The sequence below is a fragment of the Rhineura floridana genome, chromosome 2 (assembly GCF_030035675.1).
Source record: "Rhineura floridana isolate rRhiFlo1 chromosome 2, rRhiFlo1.hap2, whole genome shotgun sequence".
NCBI lineage: Eukaryota > Metazoa > Chordata > Lepidosauria > Squamata > Rhineuridae > Rhineura > Rhineura floridana.
Window position 1 is genome coordinate 208,093,880 of NC_084481.1, and position 24,496 is coordinate 208,118,375.

General features: G+C 42.6%; 1 protein-coding gene across 4 annotated transcripts in view; it reads right to left on the minus strand.

The window, feature by feature from the left end:
* Positions 1–1,694: 1,694 nt before the first annotated feature.
* The window catches only part of DDX24 (DEAD-box helicase 24), a 56,468-nt gene continuing 33,666 nt past the window's right edge, over positions 1,695–24,496 (minus strand). For all 4 annotated transcript variants that reach the window (XM_061612036.1, XM_061612037.1, XM_061612039.1 and 1 more), the window contains 5 exons: positions 19,220–19,735; positions 16,778–16,853; positions 14,974–15,162; positions 5,785–5,914; positions 1,695–3,969 (listed from right to left, as the gene is read on the minus strand). In XM_061612036.1, the coding sequence (XP_061468020.1) occupies positions 3,713–3,969; positions 5,785–5,914; positions 14,974–15,162; positions 16,778–16,853; positions 19,220–19,735 (1,168 nt within the window). In that variant the 3' untranslated portion in view covers positions 1,695–3,712. The remainder of the gene's footprint in view (positions 3,970–5,784; positions 5,915–14,973; positions 15,163–16,777; positions 16,854–19,219; positions 19,736–24,496) is intronic.

A 24,496-nucleotide genomic window follows, 5' to 3' on the forward strand; every position in this document is an offset into this window, starting at 1 on the left:
GAAATCCTTGTGGTGATGGACCCTTAGTCTTAGGGCTATATTCAGTACAACCCACTGAGTCTCTGGTATCTCTACCATCTCTGTAGTGTAGGATCAACACATGTAGGCTCTGCCCAGTGAAGTTCACAGGACACCCCTCACTGCAGATGCTGAGAGAACATGTGAGGGGGAACTCCAAGGATGTGATGGTGGGGATCTTGCCTTGCTCTCCCCCTCACACCAAATTATTCAGGATTATATCTATCTCTCCTTTAAGTCCTCACCGGAGTTGGCTGTGAATACCATGTCCAAGTGCCTAGAATCCGTAAGTGGATGGATGGGAGAGAATAGGCTGAAGCTGAACCCCGACAAGACTGAGGTATTACTTGTGGGAGATAAAAGGAAGTTAGGAATTACTGACCTGATGCTTGATGGGGTAAGTTTACCCCTGAAGGACCAGGTCCGCAGTCTTGGGGTCATACTTGACTCCCAGCTGTCCATGGAGGCTCAGATTAGTGAGCCAGGGAGCTTGGTATCAATTACATCTGATACGGAGACTGCGTCCCTATCTTCCTGTTCACCTGCTCCCTCAGGTGATACATGCCCTGGTCTCCTCTCGCTTAGACTACTGCAATGCGCTCTACGTGGGGTTACCCTTGGAAACGGTCCGGAAATTACAGCTGGTACAGAACGCGGCGGCATGCTTGATTACGCATAGCCGTCGCTGGGATCATATCACCCCAGTGTTATTAGATCTTCACTGGCTACCAGTTGTCTACCGGGCCCAATTCAAGGTGTTGGTGTTGACCTTTAAAACCCTATACAGTTTCGGCCCAGTATATCTGAAGGAACGGCTCCAGAATCACCAATTGCGCCGCCTGACGAGATCAGCCTCGCAAGACCTTCTCTCGGTCCCACCGGTAAGAACAGCTAGGCTGGTACGGACCAGAGAGAGGGCATTCTCTGTTGTGGCCCCCACCCTCTGGAACTCTCTCCCTTTCGATCTCAGACATGCTCCCTCCCTGTCCAGCTATCGCCGAGCCTTGAAGACCTGGCTGTTCAGGCAGGCCTACAAGATTGGGACAGATTAATTTATGTTCTGAATTAATGAATGGTTTTTTAGCTTAAAATTTGATTATGTTGATCTATATGTATTGTTTTTATTCTTGTTGTTCGTTGCCTAGAGCGTCCCTAACCAGGACAGATAGGCAGCTGAAAAATAAAATTGATTATTATTATTATAAGATCAGGGTCAGCCCGAAACCAAATGGGGCCCCTCCATTTGTTTTAACTTTTTAGTATCTAATTTTTATAGCACTTGCAGCTCAGATAACGTATAGATTTTCTATTTTTTAAAAAAGATAACGTATATACCACTTACTTGACACTAAACCTCTAAGCCAGAGGTTCCCAAACTGTGATCCATGGGCCATCAGCGACCCCTGAGCTTCATTCAGGTGGTCCATGGCATGGCTTTGGATTTGCAGCTGAAGGTGGCAGATGGCACATCCGTCACACTGAATATCCATAATGATTCTTAATTGTCTTCTTTCATTTCTTACATTTTATTGTATTACAGTTGGAATTCTGTGGATCTGCAATTGCTATTACAGGCAGAAAATTTATTATGTGGTTAATCAAGACCCTCAGCAATTTTTAAGGGGTCCATGGGAGGGGGAGTTTCGGAATCGCTGCTCTAAGTGGTTTACACACAATAATATAAAATATTTATTAAAATAGAGATAAAAGAACATATTAAAAACAAGTTGACAATTTTTAAAAATCAAGGTATAAATGAAAGCAACCAATTTAAAACCATTATTTCTAAAAAAAAAAATGCATGTTAAAATTACATGCCTGGGGAGGCTTGCTGAAACTTAAATGATTTTAGCATGTCCACTGCCCCCAAATACAGTGAGGGCGCCTGCCTAATATTAATGTGCAGGGTGTTCCAAACAGTAGGTGTTGCCACACTGTATTAGAAGATGATCAGTTTGTATGCACATAGAGCTGATCAGAATAACTCAGAATACTTTTTTAAAATGGGAAATGACATTGCAATTTTTTCTATGAACACCCTCCTCCCCCAAATGTTAACACAACACTGTGGCCGTACAGGTCAATGCTGCCAGCTTGACAAGCAGATGAATGTATTATTATTACTACTAATACTACAAAACCAACAATATTGCCAAGCATGGTAATATAAGGGAATGAGTCCTTGCCGCAAAGAGCTCACAATTTAAAATTTGACGTGGGAAACTATAGGGGAAAGGGTGGGAAGCGGAGGGAAGAATAAACAGGGAATCAGCATGAGATTGTTCTGTTACATTTGCTGTCCACACCATTGTTGGCTAGTTCCTTGTATATTGCATTGAGATACGGAAGTATGTGGAAGGTGATTAATAATGAATGAATAAATATCCTTGTGAATCATGAATTAATTCCATCACTATTTTAAGATTAGTACCCCACTGAATATGACTTCAAAGAGCCTCCAGGGCAGCCAACTAACACAAAATCCTCCTCCTCCTCCTCCTCTGAGAGAAGCATATCTTTCCACACAGACAACTAGCAGTTGTAATCTGACACATTTTGGTAAACTATTCCAACTTTGTGAGTGGCAGAGCATAGATGTAACCAAATGATCTTTAAAAGATTGTCAAAGTAGGATAGTCGTGCTTATTCTCCTACCCTCCTGTTTTCCAAGTCAGTAATTTTCCGATGTAAATGAGATATATACAGAACTTCTTCCAACCGATCTCGTGTGACGTTTTTAAGTTGTTGAAGGCAGTGAATTCTGAAAATGGAATTTGTTTTCAAACACATCGACAAAACCATGTGGTTGCTGCCTTTTCCCACTCTGATCGTTCTCTTCCCTCTATCTCCTTGTAGTCCTCTGTACCACTCCTTAAAAAACACACACACACCCATGCCAAAGGATCTGAGGACACTCCTGAACAGTGGGAAATGAGCTATATGAGCTGCCTCCTGCTCATGCAACCATTGGATAAAACCCTGTCTGTTGAAAATGTTTCTGTTATCTTATTGCCTGCTCTAATCTTGTTTTATGTGCTTTGGGTGCAACAAAAAATGCTTAAAAAGTTTCACAAATATTTTAATGAAGGCTTCAACTGGACAAGTTTAAGAAAAACAAATCAGGAAGCATTCTCTATTTTATATAGGGCACACTCTGATTTCCCCTGCCATGTTTTAGTTTGTTCTTTCTCCAATAAGCTCGACTGCTGCCGCAGTTTGAAGCATCAAATGCTAACATAAAATTTAAAGAGTTACAAATAATAAAAGGGCTCTCTTTAGAAATTTTAATGCAGTGGCCCACAATTTAAATGAGGAACAGCAGTTGGTAAAAAGATACACAGCTGTCTCTCTCTGTCACACACACACCTTTTATTTGCACCTGTATCTAAGGGCTCACTACCATCTCTGCAGTTGCTTCTATGCCAACCCCATCATATCCAAACATTTCCACTCACTTGGTTCTTTCTGATGATGTGTTTCAAATAAAACACAAAAGATGCAGGGACATCACTTGCAAGTAAGGTAAACTCAGCACCAGGAAGAACCAGATGTTTTTACATGTACTTGGACCAATTTGAGAGAAGCAACAGGAGAGGAAGCAGCAAGCATTCCAGTACAGGCGTGTGCATAAAAACTCCCAGTGACTAAGATGGGGAGAATTAAGGGTCCCTTATGTCGCATCCCAAATGTCCTGTCAGTTATTTAGCTTGTCTACATTTTGTCGTGGTTTCATCTTGATTTTCTTCACTTGTGCTTTTGACATGACGCCCAATGCAGACTGGGAACACTCCCCTGAAACATCAGACACCAGTAGTTTCCCAGACTGGGTTGGGTATTTGGTCTTCATAAGGTTTTTAAATACTGGCTGAGAGAGCAAGCGTTTCAGATGCTTCTTCATCTCCTTTAGCATCTTCTGTTTCTCACTCTCTTCTTGCTCGTTGGGCTGACCTCCTGTAGACACACACAGAAAAAAAACACACAGCAGAAATCATCAAAAGCAGTTCCCAAAGCTCTGTACTTCAAGCCAGGGGCAGGCAGAAGGTAGATAGAAATCTACTGGCAGATGGCTGGATGATTTGCAGTAGATCAGTAAGGATGTCAATAATTAAATGATAGCAGGTAAAACAAAATTATTTGCCATGGTCAGCCTTGTACCACTTGCTTCTGTCTCAGCCTCCATGTTCCTTACTTGTGGTATGCGTATAAATTGGGCATCTCTGACCCAATCTTTGTGCATCTCTGCTGCCCAGTTTTCGTTTGGAATCCCTGATCTGTTAAGTTACTCCAATATTGATTTGTACTTGTACACACAGGTGATCCCACTGAATGGCTTGTAGGGTATAATAGGTTATTGGCTCTGTTCCTTGGGCTACCAGTTTTGCACCCAACTCTGGTTGGTGGATCTTGGAGATTCTAGTGAAAAACAAAATAGAATCCACAAGCCTGCTCATCCTGACTGAGGCAATATTTTGAATTACTAAATATAACCAAGATTGCCAATGTAAGTACCTAGGGTGCTCTTAAGGCAGAGATGGGGAATCTGTGGCCCTCCAGATGCTGTTGGACTACAACTCCCATTATTCCTGATGATTAGCCATGCTGGCTGGGGCTGATGGAAGTTGGAGTCCACTTACATTTGTTGGCCATTGGTCCTCTACCCCTGACTAAATAAATATATATGGGAAAGGGTGAGTATCTCACCAAGTATGCTATCCTAGGTTCAAATCCTTATATCTCTAGGATGGATCAGATGTTATGTCTGAGCACTTCCTTCACTCAAGCAAGCCCACAGCTCAGGAGTAAAGCACATGTTTTGCAAGCTCTATCTGCAGGATCTCTAGTTAAAAGATGTGCCTGGAAAGCCCATTGCCTAAGACCTTCAGGAGCTGCTGCCAGCCAGAGTAGAAAGTACTAGGCTAGATGGGCAGATATATGGTCTCAGTATAAGGCAAAAGAATGTGAAATTGTGACACAAAGTCACACACAAGCCATGAGCCCACGAATGCCCATTTCAACTCCTTCTATGATCTGTACAGCACATTGTGAAGCTCAAAAGTTCACGAACAGTTGCTACAGCTGAAATCCACATGCACCATACTTTGGGAAGTATTAAAAGATGAGATTGCTTGTCTGCGCTGGTGAGGTTTGTAATGTCTGAACTGGTCCTAGTTGTAACCACTCTTGCTGAGTTTGAATGAAGTTTGTGCCTTACCCCCAAACATACACACTACCTTTAAAAAATTCCAGCAGGCATTTTAAGATAGTGTTTTAACTAACTGAATTGGTTGCAAAGTTTCTCTATGTAGCTCAGACTTTATGGAAAAGGCCAATCTGTACTACCGTGGTCTCTTGCTAAATTATTATCGTTAATAATGTATTTGGTTTTAATCTTGTTTGTTTAATTGACTGCTTAATCACTTGTATTGTGGGTCTATGACCGCATAATAAAATTTGATTTGATTTGATTTGATAGTGTTTGTCTTTGTGATGATTTTATTGCTTCATTTTATGTACGGTTTGTTTTTATATACACTGTTGAGAAATGCAAATGTTTAAGAGGTATATAAATGTCTGGAACATATAGATATTCCAAAGCAGGTGAATGTTCAATAAAGATAACAGTCCATGACCAGATGCTGTCCAGTCCATGCTCTCTTGCACGAGAGCACTCTATATTCACTGCTCCACCCAGTAGATATGTCCCTCATTAACATCTTCCTGGGTGTCTCCTCCTTCCCAAGTCCAAACACACACACTCCTACTTGCCTATTAGCTCATTATCATCCAAATCAAGCTCAAGTGCTTCTGCAGCTTGCTGGAGCCAAGAGTTGTGGTGCTTTGCACGGCTGTTGAAATATTCCATCTTCTCAATCTGTCTTGCCAAGTTCACCCGCTCCTGCAATGAAGCACAATGGGATTTTTCGGCCATCAGCTTTGTGTGTTACACAGAGACAGAATGTGGGCACTCAAAGCAGCAGATACAGAAAGGCAATTATTAGGACCAAACGATGTGACAGTTGTTCACGTGGTTTGACCTTCCACAGTAACTTTTTCTTTAACAAATAGATTGCACAGGTCTGTGCGTGTGTGTCTCTCTCTGAGCCACATTAGCGCTAATTGGAAATTTTCTTCCATTGTAAACAGAAGGCACAGAGCAGGGAGTTTAAAGCCCCCCATGGTCCCAATCCAGCTCTGCCTGCCCACCAACCTATATTGTAGATGGACAGATAGCTGGATGGAGGCTGGTGCAATTTGGGGGTATATTCAGAATGCCTGCACCAGATCTTTGGTAAGCTTATGCAAAAGTAGCCTATACACACTTTAGATAAATACATACATAAGAAGGTTGGGGTTCTATACTTTTAAAAAAGGTGATTAAAGGAGACAGAGGGGGTTAAAGATGATGTGGTATGCAGAGGGGGGAGGTTTTTCTCCCACAATATCCCCATATAAGCTCAAAATGTGCTTATTATTGCTGTAATCGCTTCCATAGTCTGCTTATTTTACAGTATGTATATTGCTAGACTGCAAAAAGTTCTTTGCAAGGATTTATTTGCCCACCCTTCGTGTGTAAAGCAGTGAGTCTTTACGAGAGTTTTGTAGTGGAGTACTGAGAGATATTATGTCTGGGAAGATAGGCAAATGCTCAGAGCAAATCGTCAACACTGATAACATTTTAAGCAGCTGCCAACACCATTGATGGCATTCTGTCTGTTGGTCGGTCTGAGAGAGACAGTGCAGCCAGAACCACCAGGGAGCATATCTGGTTAAGTTGACTGGTTAAGATAACTAGCTGTTGTCAAAAGGTTTAACTGGTCACACTTGCAGTTTCTAGCAGGCGGCACAGAGAGACAGCAGCTGATACGGCCATAGGAAAACGCCCCTTCTCTGATAAGAAAGTGTATAAAAAGCCAAGCCATTTTAGGCACAGCTCTCATCTCTGTCTTTGGTGGGTTGAAGAAGGCCTGCAGGAATAACGATTCCATCTATGTCATCAGATGGGTGGGATGCATTTTGACATGTATTTCCATGTACTTTGTAACTTTGGCTCTGTAACACGACTTTGAGTGTTTAACTCTGTCCTTACATCTATTGTAACCTAATTCTCTTATTTTCTGTTTCTGCTATGATGGCTAATGCATTTTAATAGTTGTAGTGTGCAAGGTATGAATGTTGTTGGTTATGTGCCTTCAAGTCGACTACGACTTATGGCGACCCTATGAATCAGCGACCTCCAAGAGCATCTGTCGTGAACCACCCTGTTCAGATCTTGTAAGTTCAAGTCTGTGGCTTCCTTTATGGAATCAATCCGTCTCTTGTTTGGCCTTCCTCTTTTTCTACTCCCCTCTGTTTTTCCCAGCATTATTGTCTTTTCTAGTGAATCAGTCTTCTCATGATGTGTCCAAAGTATGATAACCACAGTTTCATCATTTTAGCTTCTAGTGAGTTTGGTTCAATTTGTTCTAACACCCAATTATTTGTCTTTTTCTCAGTCCATGGTATGCGCAAAGCTCTCCTCCAACACCACATTTCAAATGAGTTGATTTTTCTCTTATCTGCTTTTTTCACTGTCCAGCTTTCACATCCATACATAGAGATCGGGAATTCCATGTTCTGAATGATCCTATTTTAGTGTTCAGTAATATATGAGGTATGAATAAATAGCATATTTTAGAAGAATATTCTGCTGTCTGGCTCCCAATTTGAAAGCCTCTGGTACCTCCCAAGACCCACAAATCTTTGGGTGGGGTCTCTATTGATCCACCCACTTTTTGACAACTGCTGTTGGACTACTGTGAGCTTAGGTGAACTAGCGTTCAACATACGACTCTGAGTAGATACGGATAAAGTGGGAAATCAAGAACCCTTGATCCTGTGCATTCACAGGAAAAAGGCCTAGCCTTGCCAGTATCATTCTGTACAGAATTCAAGGTGATGGTTCACAAAGCCACTCTTGAACCTCAGTCTACAAACATTACTGTCCCACAAAAGGGTTGTGGGCTTGGGATCAGGGGGGACTTGGGTTTAAATTGCCACTCAGTTGCAAAGCTCACTGGGTGACCTTGAAGAAGTCATGGTCTAATCTCTCAGACTAATCTACCTTGCAGGACTGTTGTTAAGCCAAAACGGAGAGGCTCCAAGTACACTGAACTTAGCTCCTGCATGCTACATTGGTAGACCTAAAAAGCAGGAGGGGGGGAACAAACACTTCCGAATTAGAAAAGCTTTCCCACTGACAACAGTTAGTTATCTGCCACGTGAGACACAGTGATAAACAAGTTTGCCTTAAAGAGTTTGGGGCAGCATAACTCAGCCAAACAGAATCCTGTGGGTTTACACATTTCTACCAATATGCTTCCGGGCCAGATTCAAAGTGTTGGTATTAACCTATAAAGCCCTATACGGCGCGGGACCATGATACCTGTTGGAACGCCTCTCCCGATACGAACCGGCCCGTACACTACGTTCTACTACGAAGGCCCTCCTCTGGGTTCCGACTCACAGAGAGGCCTGGAGGGTGATGACAAGATCTAGGGCCTTCTCAGTGGTGGCCCCCGAACTGTGGAATAGTCTCCCCGAGGAGGTGCACTTGGCGCCGACATTGTTATCCTTTCGGCGCCAAGTTAAAACCTTCCTCTTTTCCGAGGCATTCTCATTTTAATTTTAATCTTAATTTAATTTTAATTTAAGCTAACTTAATTTTAAATTTGTTGTAATTGATTTTAGATTGTTTATTTTTATATGTCCTTGTTGTATCATACTGTGTATTTTATTGTATTTCTTGTGTTCAGCGCCCAGAGAGCTATTGCTAGTCGGGCGGTATAATAATAATAATAATAATAATAATATGTTTTGGTGGTTTAATTGGACTTTTGTTTAACTGCAACAAACAAACATTGGTAAACAGCTGTTTACTCTTATTTAGTCATCCTGAACATTTGGGATGGAACAAGCTATCACCCCAAAACAGATAGAAACAAACAAAATAGAGCCTACTTCAAGTTACTTAGCATTTAAAACAGGAAAAATGTGAGAGAAACAGAAGATATTTTCATTTATTAAATTAAATTCATATCCTGCCCTTCCTCCCAAAGGAGACTTGTTCCTTTGCAAAGCAATGCAAGGAAGAGGATTATGGTCCATTAAATAAAAGTTATATCAGAACCACCAGACCAATTCATAAAGTCTTTTGCCTTTCAAGATGTGTATTAAACAGTCCTGTTATATGAACATTTGAGATGAAAACAAAGATCTGACAATGTACTGAAAATAACAGCTTAAAGTGTATACAAGGAAGAAAGGCCCATGTAAGTCTGGATATGGGACATGCAGATTTAGCTATAACAACATAAGAAGAGCCTGCTGGATCAGGCCAGTGGCCCATCTAGTCCAGCATCCTGTTCTCACAGTGGCCAACCAGGTGCCTGGGGGAAGCCCGCAAGCAGGACCAGAGTGCAAGAACACTCTCCCCTCCTGAGGCTTCCGGCAACTGGTTTTCAGAAGCATGCTGCCTCTGACTAGGGTGGCAGAGCACAGCCATCATGGCTAGTAGCCATTGATAGCCCTGTCCTCCATGAATTTGTCTAATCTTCTTTTAAAGCCATCCAAGCTGGTGGCCATTACTGCATCTTGTGGGAGCAAATTCCATAGTTTAACTATGCGCTGAGTAAAGAAGTACTCCTTTTGTCTGTCCTGAATCTTCCAACATTCAGCTTCTTTGAATGTCCACGAGTTCTAGTATTATGAGAGAGGGAGAAGAACTTTTCTCTATCCACTTTCTCAATGCCATGCATAATTTTATACACTTCTACCATGTCTCCTCTGACCCGCCTTTTCCCTAAACTAAAAAGCCCCAAATGCTGCAACCTTTCCTCGTAAGGGAGTTGCTCCATCCCCTTGATCATTCTGGTTGCCCTCCTCTGAACCTTTTCCAACTCTATAATATCCTTTTTGAGATGAGGCGACCAGAACTGTACACAGTATTCCAAATGCGGCCGCACCATAGATTTATACAACGGCATTATGATATCGGCTGTTTTATTTTCAATACCTTTCCTAATTATCGCTAGCATGGAATTTGCCTTTTTCGCAGCTGCCGCACACTGGGTCGACATTTTCATCGTGCTGTCCACTACAGCCCCGAGGTCTCTCTCCTGGTCAGTCACCGCCAGTTCAGACCCCATGAGCGTATATGTGAAATTCAGATTTTTTGCTCCAATATGCAAAATTTTACACTTGTTTATATTGAATTGCATTTGCCATTTTTCCGCCCATTCACTCAGTTTGGAGAGGTCTTTTTGAAGCTCTTCACAATCCCTTTTTGTTTTAACAACCCTGAACAATTTAGTGTCGTCAGCAAACTTGGCCACTTCACTGCTCACTCCTAATTCTAGGTCATTAATGAACAAGTTGAAAAGTACAGGTCCCAATACCGATCCTTGAGGGACTCCACTTTCTACAGCCCTCCATTGGGAGAATTGTCCGTTTATTCCTACTCTCTGCTTTCTGCTTCTTAACCAATCCCTTATCCACAAGAGGACCTCTCCTCTTATTCCATGACTGCTAAGCTTCCTCAGAAGTCTTTGGTGAGGTACCTTGTCAAAAGCTTTTTGAAAGTCTAAGTACACTATGTCCACTGGATCACCTCTATCTATATGCTTGTTGACACTCTCAAAGAATTCTAATAGGTTACTGAGACAGGACTTTCCCTTGCAGAAGCCATGCTGGCTCTGCTTCAGCAAGGCTTGTTCTTCTATGTGCTTAGTTAATCTGGCTTTAATAATACTTTCTACCAGTTTCCCAGGGACAGAGGTTAAGCTAACTGGCCTGTAATTTCCGGGATCCCCTCTGGATCCCTTTTTGAAGATTGGCGTTACATTTGCCACTTTCCAGTCCTCAGGCACGGAGGAGGACCCGAGGGACAAGTTACATATTTTAGTTAGCAGATCAGCAATTTCACATTTGAGTTCTTTGAGAACTCTTAGGTGGATGCCATCCGGGCCCGGTGATTTGTCAGTTTTTATATTGTCCATTAAGTCTAGAACTTCCTCTCTCGTTACCACTATTTGTCTCAGTTCCTCAGAATCCCTTCCTGCAAATAGAGTTCAGGTTCAGGGATCTGCCCTATATCTTCCACTGTGAAGACAGATGCAAAGAATTTATTTAGCTTCTCTACAATCTCCTTATCGTTCTTTAGTACGCCTTTGACTCCCTTATCATCCAAGGGTCCAATCGCCTCCCTAGATGGTCTCCTGCTCTGAACATATTTATAGAATTTTTTGTTGTTGGTTTTTATGTTCTTAGCAATGTGCTCCTCAAATTCTTTTTTAGCATCCCTTATTGTCTTCTTCCATTTCTTTTGCCAGAGTTTGTGTTCTTTTTTATTTTCTTCATTTGGACAAGACTTCCATTTTCTGAAGGAAGACTTTTTGCCTCTAAGAGCTTTCTTTTTCTTTCTTTTTTTATCATTAATTTTTATTCAAATTTTCAAAGACAAAAAACAAAACAAAACAAAAACAATTAAACAATAAAATAAAATGTTGACTTCCGATTTGTCGCAGATCAGTTATAGGTCTACAATATATAACAATCCTGTCTCTAAAATTATATTATAAAATCACTTTCCTCCAGTAGTTATCTTAATTAATCATCAAATCTCATAAACATTACTTTATTCTTTCCACAAAAAGTCAAAGAGAGGTTTCAATTCCTTGAGAGATATATCTTTCAATTTTTCTCCAAATAAACATGTCGCTTAATCCATCTGATTCAAATCTGTTAGGTCCAATAATTTCAATAGCCATTCTTCCATTATCTATATTAATTCCATCTTCCATCTTCAATAATCCTGTTAAATCCAATAATGTCAGTAGCCATTCTTCCATTATCAGCATCCCATAATAATCTTGTTGTCATAGCCATAGTCCAAATAAACATATCAATTAATCCATCTCGTCAAATCTGTTAGGTCCAATAATTTCCATAACCATTCTTCCATTATCAATATTAATTCCATCTTCCATCTTCAACAGTCCTGTTAAATCCAGTGGTTTCAGTATCCGTTCATCCATTATCAGTATCCCATGATGATCTTGCTGTCATAGCCATAGTCATATAACAAGAGTCTGATGGGAATTTCCCCCATCACAAATATGTCCTTGCCATCAATTCTGAATATGTTGCTGAAATATTGTTGTAAAGTCACATCTCTGCTCTTCTTTTTTTACAAAATGCACTGGCTCATCTCTTAAGAGTTTTTCCATTGTCACATATTTTCTTGACTTTGCTCGTTAACCATGCTGGCATCTTCTTGGCCCTGGCGGTACCTTTTCTGATCTGCGGTATGCACTCCAGTTGAGCTTCTAATATAGTGTTTTTAAACAACTTCCAAGCATTTTCGAGTGATGTGACCCTCTGGACTTTGTTTTTCAGCTTTCTTTTTACCAATCCCCTCATTTTTGTGAAGTTTCCTCTTTTGAAGTCAAATGTGACCGTGTTGGATTTTCTTGGCAATTGGCCAGTTACATGTATGTTTAATTTAATAGCACTATGGTCACTGCTCCCAATCGGTTCAACAACACTTACATCTCGCACCAGGTCCTGGTCCCCATTGAAGATTAAGTCCAGGGTTGCCGTCCCTCTGGTCGGTTCCATGACCAACTGGTCTAGGGAATAGTCATTTAGAATATCTAGAAACTTTGCTTCTTTGTCATGACTGGAACACATATGCGGCCAGTCTATGTCGGGGTAGTTGAAGTCACCCATTGCTACCACATTTCCTAGTTTGGATGCTTCCTCAATTTCATATCTCATCTCAAGGTCTCCCTGAGCATTTTGATCAGGGGGATGATAGATTGTTCCCAGTATTAAATTCCTCCTGGGGCATGGTATCACTACCCACAACGATTCTGTGGAGGAGTCTGCCTCTTTTGGGGTTTCCAGCTTGCTGGATTCAATGCCTTCTTTCACGTATAGAGCGACTCCGCCTCCAATACATCCTTCCCTATATAGTTTATATCCAGGGATAACTGTATTCCACTGGTTTCCTCCATTCCACCAGGTCTCCATTATGCTCACTATATCACTGCTCTCCTCTAAGACCAAGCACTCCAGTTCTCCCATCATGGTTCGGAGGCTCCTAGGATTGGCGTACAGGCACTTGTAAGCAGTGTCTCTCTTCAAGTGTCTTTGGCACTTGTGGTTTGGCCTGTGGTAATTTTGCCCTTCTGAATTTATATCCTGTGCCCCTGGTCTCACAATGCCTACTTCTAGGCCTACCCCTTTTACAATTTCATCATTTCTTTGGTCTTTATCCCAGGGGGGAGGTTTATTCCGAACAGGACCTTCCTCAGCTCCTGTCGGGTTTCCCCCCTCAGTCAGTTTAAAAGCTGCTGTGCCACCTTTTTAATTTTAAGTGCCAGCAGTCTGGTTCCATTCTGGTTCAAGTGGAGCCCCTCCCTTTTGTACAGGCCTGGCTTGTCCCAAAACGTTCCCCAGTGCCTAACAAATCCAAACCCTTCCACCCGACACCATCGTCTCATCCACGCAAGCTATGCCTATATTCTATATTTAATAAGAGATTACATTATTAAAGCAGCAGAAATGATGGGTGATGATCAATTGGAAGTTCTTAAAGCAGAAAAAAAAGGAAAAATTAATCCTGAAAATCATTCGTTATCTGCAATTTGCTATTTAAAACTAAGCTCATTAAAAACAGGCTTAATTTTAATATCTCCACGTAACTCCTGCTCTCTTCTTCCCTCTTTTCCCTACTGCTAACTACATAATGTCTTCTTTTCTGGTCTTGTGGCCCTGGTTGCCGAGGTTTAAAGGAGAGATGAGCACTGAAAAAGCTGGATGTTGGCTCTGCTAGAGTGCAGTAGCAGTTATCCAAGTTTATACAACCTAGCTGTCAGCAACTCACCATAGGCGACTAGGACTTTAATGCAGGATAGCGAGCAGGATGTTTGAGGAAGGATGGATTGCTCTGTTCATTCCTCTGCAAGTCTGCTTGGTTTCTGTGCTAGCTGCATAGGAGGGAAAACCCCTTCTTGCATGACCAGTATAGAAGCCAAGTGGGATGGTGGAACAGGGATAGATCACTCAGGTCTCTCCTCTGTTAGTCCACTTGCTAGAAGTTTTTTTTAAAACAACAACAACACTAGACGCCAGTCATCCATGTTCTTATGCTAGTCACAGAGAAGGCAGTTTCCCATCCTCTGGAGACAGCATGGAAATGCAAACTAATAGTCTCTTAGCAGGCAAGTAAATTTTTTTGCAGAGTACTAATGTTTATGGCCATATTTATAAGGTTGACTTGATGGAGCTCACGTTTGATAAAAGGAAAGGCCAGACCAAAAAGCATTTGTTAGATGCCACATTGCACTGACCACGTGTGATTTTTCCATACTTTCATTAGTCATAGAAATGGGAAACTAGAAGGACAAAAGACGTCACTTCAGGACGTTCAGATTGAGATCAAATTTACTACATTTATCTGCAGTTCATCTAATGTCACCAGTTCTGGCTGAATGAGAATCATCCCTTCCTATCAAAACCATGAAATTAACTGAAAAACTGCAAAGTAGAAAACTGTATAAAATGATGACAAAATTGTTTCTTTGGTTTTCCCAAGTTCTTTGGAGGAATGGCATGCTTAAAAAAGTGAAATGGCATGCTTAAAAAAGTGAAAAAAACAATTCTTTGTTTCATTTTATACTCTGACTGAACTTTTAAACAAAAAATCCTAGCAAGCTTGGCTCAGGTATAGCCATCACAGAACCACTACAGCAGACAGATCTCTCTCTCCCCCTCACAGACACACATGACCAAATTCCAAAATTGGGAGTTAAAAGCATTGGCTCTAAAGTCTTGAACAACTATGAAAAACATAGAAGTTTAAAAATAAGATGAACACCTCAAACATTTTGTTTTCAAAAGTAAAAGCTATTTCACCTTGATTGCCGTCATACATTTTGTTTCAACAGGAAAAAAAGGAAGCTCTTCATTCTTCTCCAGTGTCTTATAAATCCTTTTGAAATTCATCATGTCGTTTGGGCCAATCAGAAGCAAGCTCAGGCCCTCATTCGAAGCTCTGGCGGTCCTGCCACTTCTGTGCACATAGATCTCAGAAGTGCGGGGAACCTGCAACAGTGCAAGAGATTAAACCCTTCTATGGGATCAGGTCAGAATTACAGAAAGACAGAATAGCAATGTATAACCCTGCCCGGTAAGCCATTTCACACCAATTATTACACTGGGTTGTATTCAACTAAGACTACTCAGAGTAGACCCAGACATGAATAGACCTACGTCAGTCATGTCTATTAACATCAACAGGTCTACTCTGAGTAGGACTAGCACTGAATACCACCCATTGTTTCAGTGTGCCAGGGTGCATTTCCTCATGGAGATCCTGAATTCAGGAGAAATCCCTTTAATCAGGGCTAAGTGTGCATTCTCCAATCCTGTGTAAGCACAGAAAAGTCACAGAATTTGAAACAGAGGGCTGGGGTTTGCACCTAACGGTAAGCCATAGTTAGAACAATGTTACAAAGAAAGGCTTTGTTTCTGTAAGGGCGAGGCTGGACTAAGGGAGAGTAAAGCAGAAAGGTATAACACTGGAAAGGAGGTCCAATGTGCATGTTCCTATATTCTCTTAATTCAGAATGTCTGTCATAGCTATGCCTACTAGTCATAAGAACCTATGTGGGTGTATTTTAAAAACATTCCATCTATGGGTAACAAAAATGAAACGTTCAAGATGTATACAGTGCAACAAATAGATGCACGGCTTGGTCTTAAGAATGAAAAAAAAATTCTTAAAAGAAGAGTTTTAAGAATGAAAAACAGCAGTGTAAATAATGCCCCATTTAGCTTAAAAAAACCCCCCAAGGATTAGGGCTGGGATGGAAAACCTTTGGGCAGTCATGGTCCTTCAGAGGGTCCCATACGGTCCCTGAAGCCATGTTCCCCAAACTGTTCCACTGAAACAGTTATCAACTGACATCAGCTGATAGTTGAGACCTTCTTGGAAATTCCACCTTGTACTGATCCCTTTAACCTCTGAAAAGGATCAGTGCGGAGTGGTCTTTCAAACACCAAAATGAAACACCCAACCCAGGTATGGTTGCTTTTGCTGGACGTGCAATGACAGCAGAGAGTTCTGGTTTTTTCCTTTATCGCTGTGTGACACAGCTGCCCCTGCCAGCTCTCACAGGGGCTACTTTGTCACACAACAATGAAAAAACATGTGCTTGCTTTGCAGCGTTTTTTGAAGCTGTCCCCACCCTCCAAAAATCCCTGGAGCTTGAAAGAATCAGCACAAGGCAGGCTTTGCAAGTGCAAGGGATTTTGACAGGTGGGTGGGGCAGCCCAGCTATCAATCATACAATGTAATGTGATTGACAGGTGGATTGGCCAGCCCACCTGTCAAAGCTGGTCTGCAGGGTGAGGGCAAATAAAGATCTGGCCCTCGGAGCCAAAAAGGTTCCCCACCCCTGGGTTGGTGAGTGATCTGTACCTTGTTTAGGAAACTTATGAAGAAGTCAATGGGAAATTTGATTTAATTCAACCTTAAATCAATGATTGAAATCATCTTGATTTAAATCAATCCACCTCGCCCCCCTTTCTCTTTCTGCATTACGGCTCATGATAGCTTTTGGCCTTCAGTTTAACAGAAAATCGACACTGCTTTTCCAACCATTAGTGAGTAACATAATTTGCAAGCAGAGAACAGAAGAACATTTTATTTTGGTACCTGGTAATGTATGACGTGCTGCACATGAGGAATGTCGAGACCACGAGCGGCAACATCAGTTGTCAAGAGGGCGCAGCTGTAACGGCACAAGTGGGGATAACGGCTGCTTTATCAAGCAAAGCAGAGAAAGCTCCCTGAAACGCCTTAACACTGGGTTCAATGTTACCAGAAGGACAGACAGCAAAATAGGGCTTGTGAATGTGTCAAGTCTAATGAAGATGAAGAAAAAGGGGAAAAGGAAGATAACCACCTATGACACTGATGGACTTTGCCTCTAAACAAAGGATGGGGAAACTTGCAATCCTCCGGGTGCTTCAGGTCTGTTTCCAAACAGAATTTGTAATGCCGGTTCTAGCCTACTGCTCCTACAAAATTTGGGACCAGGTTATGTGTATTTTTGCACATGAGCATGCCTGTGTTTTAAGTCTATGGGAGGGGCCCTTCTTTCTATGCCATCAACATCTGAAGGGCATTTGATGGTTCAAGAAAAAAGGCCTTCTTGGTGGCTGCTTCCAAGGCTCTGAAACTCCTTGCCAAAGGGAAGTCTCTGATGATCTTCTGCAGCTGGGCAAACATGTTTTTATTAAGACATTTGGCCCACAAGCTGACTTGTTACAGCCACTGTAAATATGTTTGCAATTGGTGTCAGGTGTCTTTTACCTACCTTGTTTTCACTTTGTATTTTTTGATGCTTTATTGCATTTTTAGTGTGCGTGCATATCTGATTGCTGATAGCTGCCTTCAGCACCATTTGGTTGAAAGGCAGGATAAAAATGTGACAAAACAAAACATTCAACCCAGGGCAGTTGTTTCAACTGACACAATACTCATCCACACCATACATTTAATGCACATTCAAAGCATATGCCTTTGTTCCAAAGAATTCTGAGAACTGAAGGTTGCTAAGGATGCTGGGAAATGTTGCTCTGGGAGGGGAACACGACAGATCCCTGGATTCTTTGGGGCAGGTCATGTGCTCTAAATGTATGCTGAATATGCTTTAGATATATAGTGTAGATCTGCCCACAGTTTACATCCCCCTTCACGCAAACTAGCTGTGCTATGCATTAAGGAGTCAAGAAAAAGGCCTCTGGCTCCATTCTATCATCCCTGAGAGAGGTGGATACCTGGCTCTCCGATTGCCAAGCTGGAGGCTAGAGAAATGCACAGAATGCACTTTGTGTGCAGGAACAGAACATCACACAGCCAACTTTAAAGGGCGAGGTTGTGGCACAGGCCCACTAGCTCTCACCCCCTTCTCCAATCAGCCCTCCAGAAAAACTAGCTGTTGATCAAAGCTATACATAGTATATTACTACACATTATATGCTATGCATGGCCTTGCTTCATTTACACTGCTTCCCAAAAACAAACTGGAAATAATTTCAAGTTCCCATTCTTGCCTATAAAGTCCTCAAGATGTTTGAAGGACCGCCTCCTGCCCATATGATTTATTTACTATACGTACATCCCTCTCCCCAAAAAGGATGTCCAGGGCAGCTAACAACATACAATCAAACAAAACAGTATCCAGTATACAATAATTAAATAACAGTCATAAAACTCCAGTGCCTAACAATACCTCTCTCTTTCCAATGGCCTGAACAACGGGAAAAGACTTCAAATTCTTCCCAGACACATGATCAGGAGAGGAGAGACTGATCTTCTCTGGGAGGTGGTGCTAAAAGTGGGTGGCCTCCATGCTGGTACTGCAAGAAGGCCCCCCGCCCCATTGTATATTGTGAGCTGGGATGTATGGAGAAAGGAGCTCCTTAAAGTATTTGGGTCCCAAGTCATTTAAGGCCTCATACACTAGGACCAACACCTTGAATTAGGCACGGTAGCTCACTGGCAGCCAGTGCAGTGCTCTCAAAATTGGAGATGCTGCATTTTGCACCAGCTGCAGCTTATAGACCATTTTAAGGGCAGCCCCATGTGGAGTGCACTGCAGTAATCTATACTGGTAGTTATCAGAGCATGGATAACTAAGGCCAGATGATATTATCCTTCCCCACCATCCAAAACTGTTTTCAACATCAGAAGCCTTGCCCTGTGTCCTGCCTCCACTGGAGGTGTGGCTGGTTGGCATTCAAGACAGGGCCTTTTCTACTGCAGCACCTAGGCTATGGAACTCCTTCCCAAGAGAGTTTCCATTGGCTCCTTCCCTTTTAAACTGTAGGTGAGTTCTTAATACTTTTTTCTTAAAGTTTCATCTAGTTTAAGTCTGCGAGAAGGTTTGTGTGTGTGTGTGTGTGTGTTTGTTTGTTTGTGTGTCTCCTTACTGATGGTGCTGCGGTGTGTTACTCTGTTCTGCTTTTTATTGTGTTTTTTCATCATTTCATGCAAGGTGCTTTGAAGGCTTTTATGTTATTTAGACCTGAAAAGCAACATGATCTTATCAATAAAATCAATCAATCAATCTATCAAACAAAACACACTGACCTGTTGCGTTCAGCAAACCTCTCCAGGTTTTTTAACCTTTGTTTCTGGTGCATGTTCGCATGAAGAGGCAAGAGATTGCAGTCTAATATAGTCAGGAGGGCGGTGAGTCGCTTGATGCAATCAATACTGTTTGCAAAAACCATGGTTCTGCCTGGGTACTGAAGGAGAAAGTAGTAGAGGTAATAATCTTTCTCCTCTGTATCACAGTGGATCCGGGTCTCCGTGAGAGTCTCCACAGTGGCCTCTTTTCTCGTCAAGTCTATCACCTTGGGCTTGCCCTTGATGCCCATTTTTTGCATCAGCATTTCCAGCTTGGTCTTCTTGTCTATTCTGATAGCTTTTTTCTTCTGGAAAACTCTAGCCGGAGCCTGATGGATCAGAGTCAGGGTGGCAGAGAAGACAAATGTCTGGCGTTTTGGGTTGTATTGCGAATCACTAAGCATTTCCAGCAACTGGGAGAGCTCTAAGAAATGACCCCTCTCCACCATCCGGTCTGCTTCGTCGATCACCAGGCACCTGTCAAGACAGATGTGGTTTAAAGATCCATCCCTCTTTCCAGGTAACTCTGGGAATTGTAGCTCTGTGAGGGGAAGAAGGGACTCCCAACAGCTCTCAGCACCCTTAACAAACCACAGCTCCCAGGATTCTTTGAGGGAAGCCATAGCTGTTTAAAGTGGTATGATACTGCTTTAAATGTATAGTGCAAATGGGGTCTCAGTATCTTTGTATTAAAGTACAGATACCCAAATAGAAAATTAACGTGCAAGACCCTCCGTGGTGCAGAGTGGTAAGCGGTGGTAACGCAGCCGAAAGCTCTGCTCACGGCCGGAGTTCGATTCCAATGGAAGGAGGAAGTTGAATCTCCGGTAAAAGGGGTCAAGGTCCACTCAGCGTTCCATCCATTCGTGGTCGGTAAAATGAGTACCCGGCATATGCTGAGGGTAAAGAAAGGCCAGGGAAGGAACTGGCAATCCCACCCCATATATACGGTCTGCCTAGTAAACGTCGCAAGACGTCACCCTAAGAGTCGGAAACGACTCGCACTACAAGTGCAGGGACACCATTACCTTTAATCAACTCTGATGAAATTTGCACTGGTAAATTTATAGACTGCTGCTACAACATGTGATGGCCACTAGCTTAGATGGCTTTAAAAGGGATTAGAAAAAATCCACAGAGGAAAGCTCTTTTATCAGTGGCTACTTTTATCAGTGGTCCCAGGTTATGGTCTGTAGGCACATGAAGCCAGCACCTTGCTGAAGCTAAGCAGGGTCAGGTCTGGTCAGTGCCTGGATGGGAGAGTGCCTGGGAACCATATGTAAGCTGCCTTGGGTTTCTATCAAGAAAATAAACGTGGGGTATAAATGTAATAATAAATAAATAAATAATTGTAGGCATGCTCATTATATATGCAGCCTACAGGGATCATAGGCACCATGTCTCTGAATATCAGCTGCTGGAAATCAACAGTGGGAGTATGCTATTTTATTGTGGGATTCTCAAAGGCATCTGGTTGGACACTGTGGGAAACGGGATGCTGGACTAGACAGACCATTGGTCTGATCCAGCAGGACTCTTATGTTTTTCTGCCAATGGCACACCTGTTTCCCTCAGAAATGGCACAGGCTCTTCAGTCTTAATGAGGTATTTTGTACCTGTTTGAGAGGGCTGGAGGGGAAGGGAAGCAGCAGAACGGCTCTGGCGGAGGTGCCCCCTGGGCCTGAGGTAACAAAACCCCAATGGGTGTGGACACAGCGAGGCCTTATAGCAGCCTTTCCCAACCAGTGTGCCTCCAGATGTTGTTGGACCACAACTCCCATCAGCCTCAGCCAGCATTGCCAATGGTCAGGAAAGATGGGAGTTGTGGTCCAACAACATCTGGAGGCACACTGGAGGCTGCCTTATAGCATCAGACTGGCATGTTCAGCATGGCAGTGACAAATACAGTTGGAGCACCTTATAAAGAAGCCTGTGGCACTAAATGGCATACAGAGGAGGAGGATGTTGCAGTTGAAAAGCTGGGCCATCTAATTCAAGAGGAAGAGAATCCACACTGAACGGAGGATGAGCAGGGCACAGCTGAGTGAGGGCTGCTGTACTTAAAATATGTTGATTCAGTTGACAAGATAGCTGTAAACGACAACTGAGACGGTGCCCTTTACTTAAACTTACTTACATTCCTGTTCCAGAGAGCATTTGGAAAGCGGTGCTTTGTTTACTCATCAAGCCAACTGGAAAGAATTGTGGCTGTGAATTTATAGATCTCTGCAGAAAATCCTTCCCAAGGCTTGGAACAGTGCAAGTGTGTACGTATGACCAGCACAATAACAAAATGTTTTTAATTAATATTTTTAAAGTCTTTTGTTTTTAAGACGTTTTAAAGTGCTTTTAGTGCTTTTGTTTGCTGCCCTGGGGTCCTTCTGCGAGGAAGAGTGGAATATTAATTAATGTATTAATTAATTGAATATCTGTACTCCCAATTGGCCCCCAGGGTAGTTTCAGGCAAACTGCTGAGCAGGGTTAATCCACCATTTTTTTTTTTGCATGGTGACTGTTAATGTGAATGCTCTACCAAGGCAAGGGCAAGTTGTACGTTTGCAAGTCACCTTTTCATGGAAATTTGCTTTGAAACATGGTATGAGCTGGATGGAGAGATCTGCTAAGTCAGACACATTATGAAAATGATTTCCATCCTCCACCCACCCCAACATCCCTGTAGCAGCTTCAGTACCTCTGCTGTTCATCTGAATGAGTCACACAGCATGTAATCACAAGTACAGCAGAGCTAAGTGGTACAACTAAGTGGCATCCTCACCTGTGAGGATTCTAACTGTCAAAGTCAGCTGTCTGAGGGAAGAACTCTGTGGCAGGAGCTGCCCCTGTCTTCCTGGTCTAGATGTTGTCAACAGCTCTGCTCCTGAATCTGATTGGGGGAGTGGGGGGATGGGGAGGGAAAAGAAGAGTGCTTCTGGGGAGAAAGACTGCTCTTTATCAAGGGCAAGACAGCCAGAATCACCAGTAACATTGGATATAACTTTAAAAAATTGTGCTTGAACTTGCTTTACCCTTCTCCCTCCTATTCCTTCTTCCTTGTGTGCCATGTCTTCTTAGATTGTGAGCCTCATGGGCTTTCCTCCTTTGGGACAGAGGGCAGGATATATTTATTATTATTATTATTACTATTATTATTATTATAATTTCTACTACTACTACTTCTGCTTCTACTATTGCTATTAATAGTATCATGTCCTTCCTCCCAGAAGGAGCCCACTGCAGCAAACAAGGGACAAAGCACTGAAAACATCTTGAAAAAAACCCAGCTTTCTGAAAGAAGGTCTTCAGCAGGTGCCGAAAGACGACAGAGATGGCTCCTGTCAATGTTTAAGGGAAGGAGAATTCCAAAGGGTAGGTAGGTGCCACAACACTAAAGGCCAGCTTCCAGTGTTGTGCCGAACAGACTTCCTGATAAAATGGCATCTGCAGGAGGCTCTCACCTGCAGAGTACAATGATCAGCTGGGTTATATAAGAGGTAGTCGGTATTTCAGGTATCCTGGTCCCAAGCTGCATAGGGCTTTGTACACCAAAACCAGAATCTTGAACTTGGCCCGGCAGCTAATGGGCAGCCAGTGCAATTCTTTCAGCAGTGGGGTAACATGTTGGCAATATGCACCAGCTAAAACTTCTGGACCACCTCAAGTGCAGCTCCACATAAAAGGACATTACAGGGATCCAGCCTGGAGGTTACCAGCGCATGGACAACAGTAGTCAGCTATCTCGGTCCAGAAACAGCTGCAGCTATGTTGTCAGCCGATAATGGCAGGGACTGTCTTAAAACTGTTTTGTATAAGCTACTCTCACAAACTTTTGGGCTAAACAAATAATAAACAAACTTTAAACAGCAGAGCTCAACCCCAAGATGGTTTCTATTTGACCCTATTTTCTCCAAATTCTGCTGTCCTAGGGGAAAAAAAAAAGGTTTCTCACTTTGGTCTTAGGGTTTTGTCCAGAGAGCAGCTTGCCACACTAATGGTTCCTTATTTCAGTGGTCAACCAGGAAAAAAACACACACAAAGGTATATTGTATACATATGTACTATGTTGATTCTGCCAGTACCCAGGTTGGCTGCTTGAACCAGTGGGAAACAGCATGTAGTGACCTGGACTCTGGGGGGACTTGCGAGTCTCAATAATGTTGCATCAGCACATCTGAAACTTTCAAGATGAGAAGGCTTGGCAAGACAGAAGAGCCAAAGTGGACAAAGTTGTTGCATGAGATCCTGTCTGCTTGTTCTGGCCTCCCCTTTAAGCACTATGGGTAGGACAACCGATCCATAAGGTCTATGGGTAAGAAAACATGACTGCTGTCCAGAAGAGATGGGCTACCTTTTATTTTTTTTAAAAAAAATAGAAATGTAAGAAAAATAAGCAATTTAATTCTCCAAACCCTCAAAAATGCAGCACATGCATTTCCAAGCATGCTTTCACAATCAAGAGGTATAAGAAGTGAAAGTTCTCAGAAATTTTAGTTTTGTAGCAGACAGCTGGACCCAATAGGCTCAGAATCACATGACACCAACAACCCTGATCAAGTACAACAATGACATTTTATACAATCATGTGTAAGTGTCCCCAGTTCTCAAAGCAGGAAGTGTGAACCTCAAGGAAAAGCCCACTGCAGGGATAGTCAACCTGGTGCCCCTCCAGGTTTTGTTTAACTGCAACTACCATCAGCCCCAGCAAGAACAATGAAAGGCCAGGGATGATGGGAGTTGTAGACCAACAACATCTAGAGCAGTGGTTCCCAACCTTTATGAGCACGGGACCCACTTTATAAGCTGAAAAAAAATTGTGACCCCCCTCCCCCCAGGGAGGCAGGCTGGCTGCCAGGAAGGAAGGGGAAAAGCAGCCTTTCTTTGCAGCCTTGCTTCTTTTTGCTTCACAAGAAGCTCTCTCCTCTCATTCTAAGTAAGGGTGTTGCCAGTAGCGGCAGTGCAAGGAGATGGGAATCAGTGATAGTAATCCCCTCTTCTTCCTGGTAGCTCCACCCTCAGCCTCCTTTGGCATCTGCCATGTATTTTATAGGCAGATGCCTGCCCTTAGTGCACCTGAAAGACGCTCTGGAGCTTCAGAAAAGGCCTCCCCTCTTGTTTGGAGCAAGGGGGAGGTGTCATCTGCAGTGGCAGTGGAAAGCAGACAGTGTAGAAGGAGTGAAGACTTTTTTAAAAATAATAATAATTCATTTCTTTACTGTTCACAGCCCCCTCTGGATTACTTCC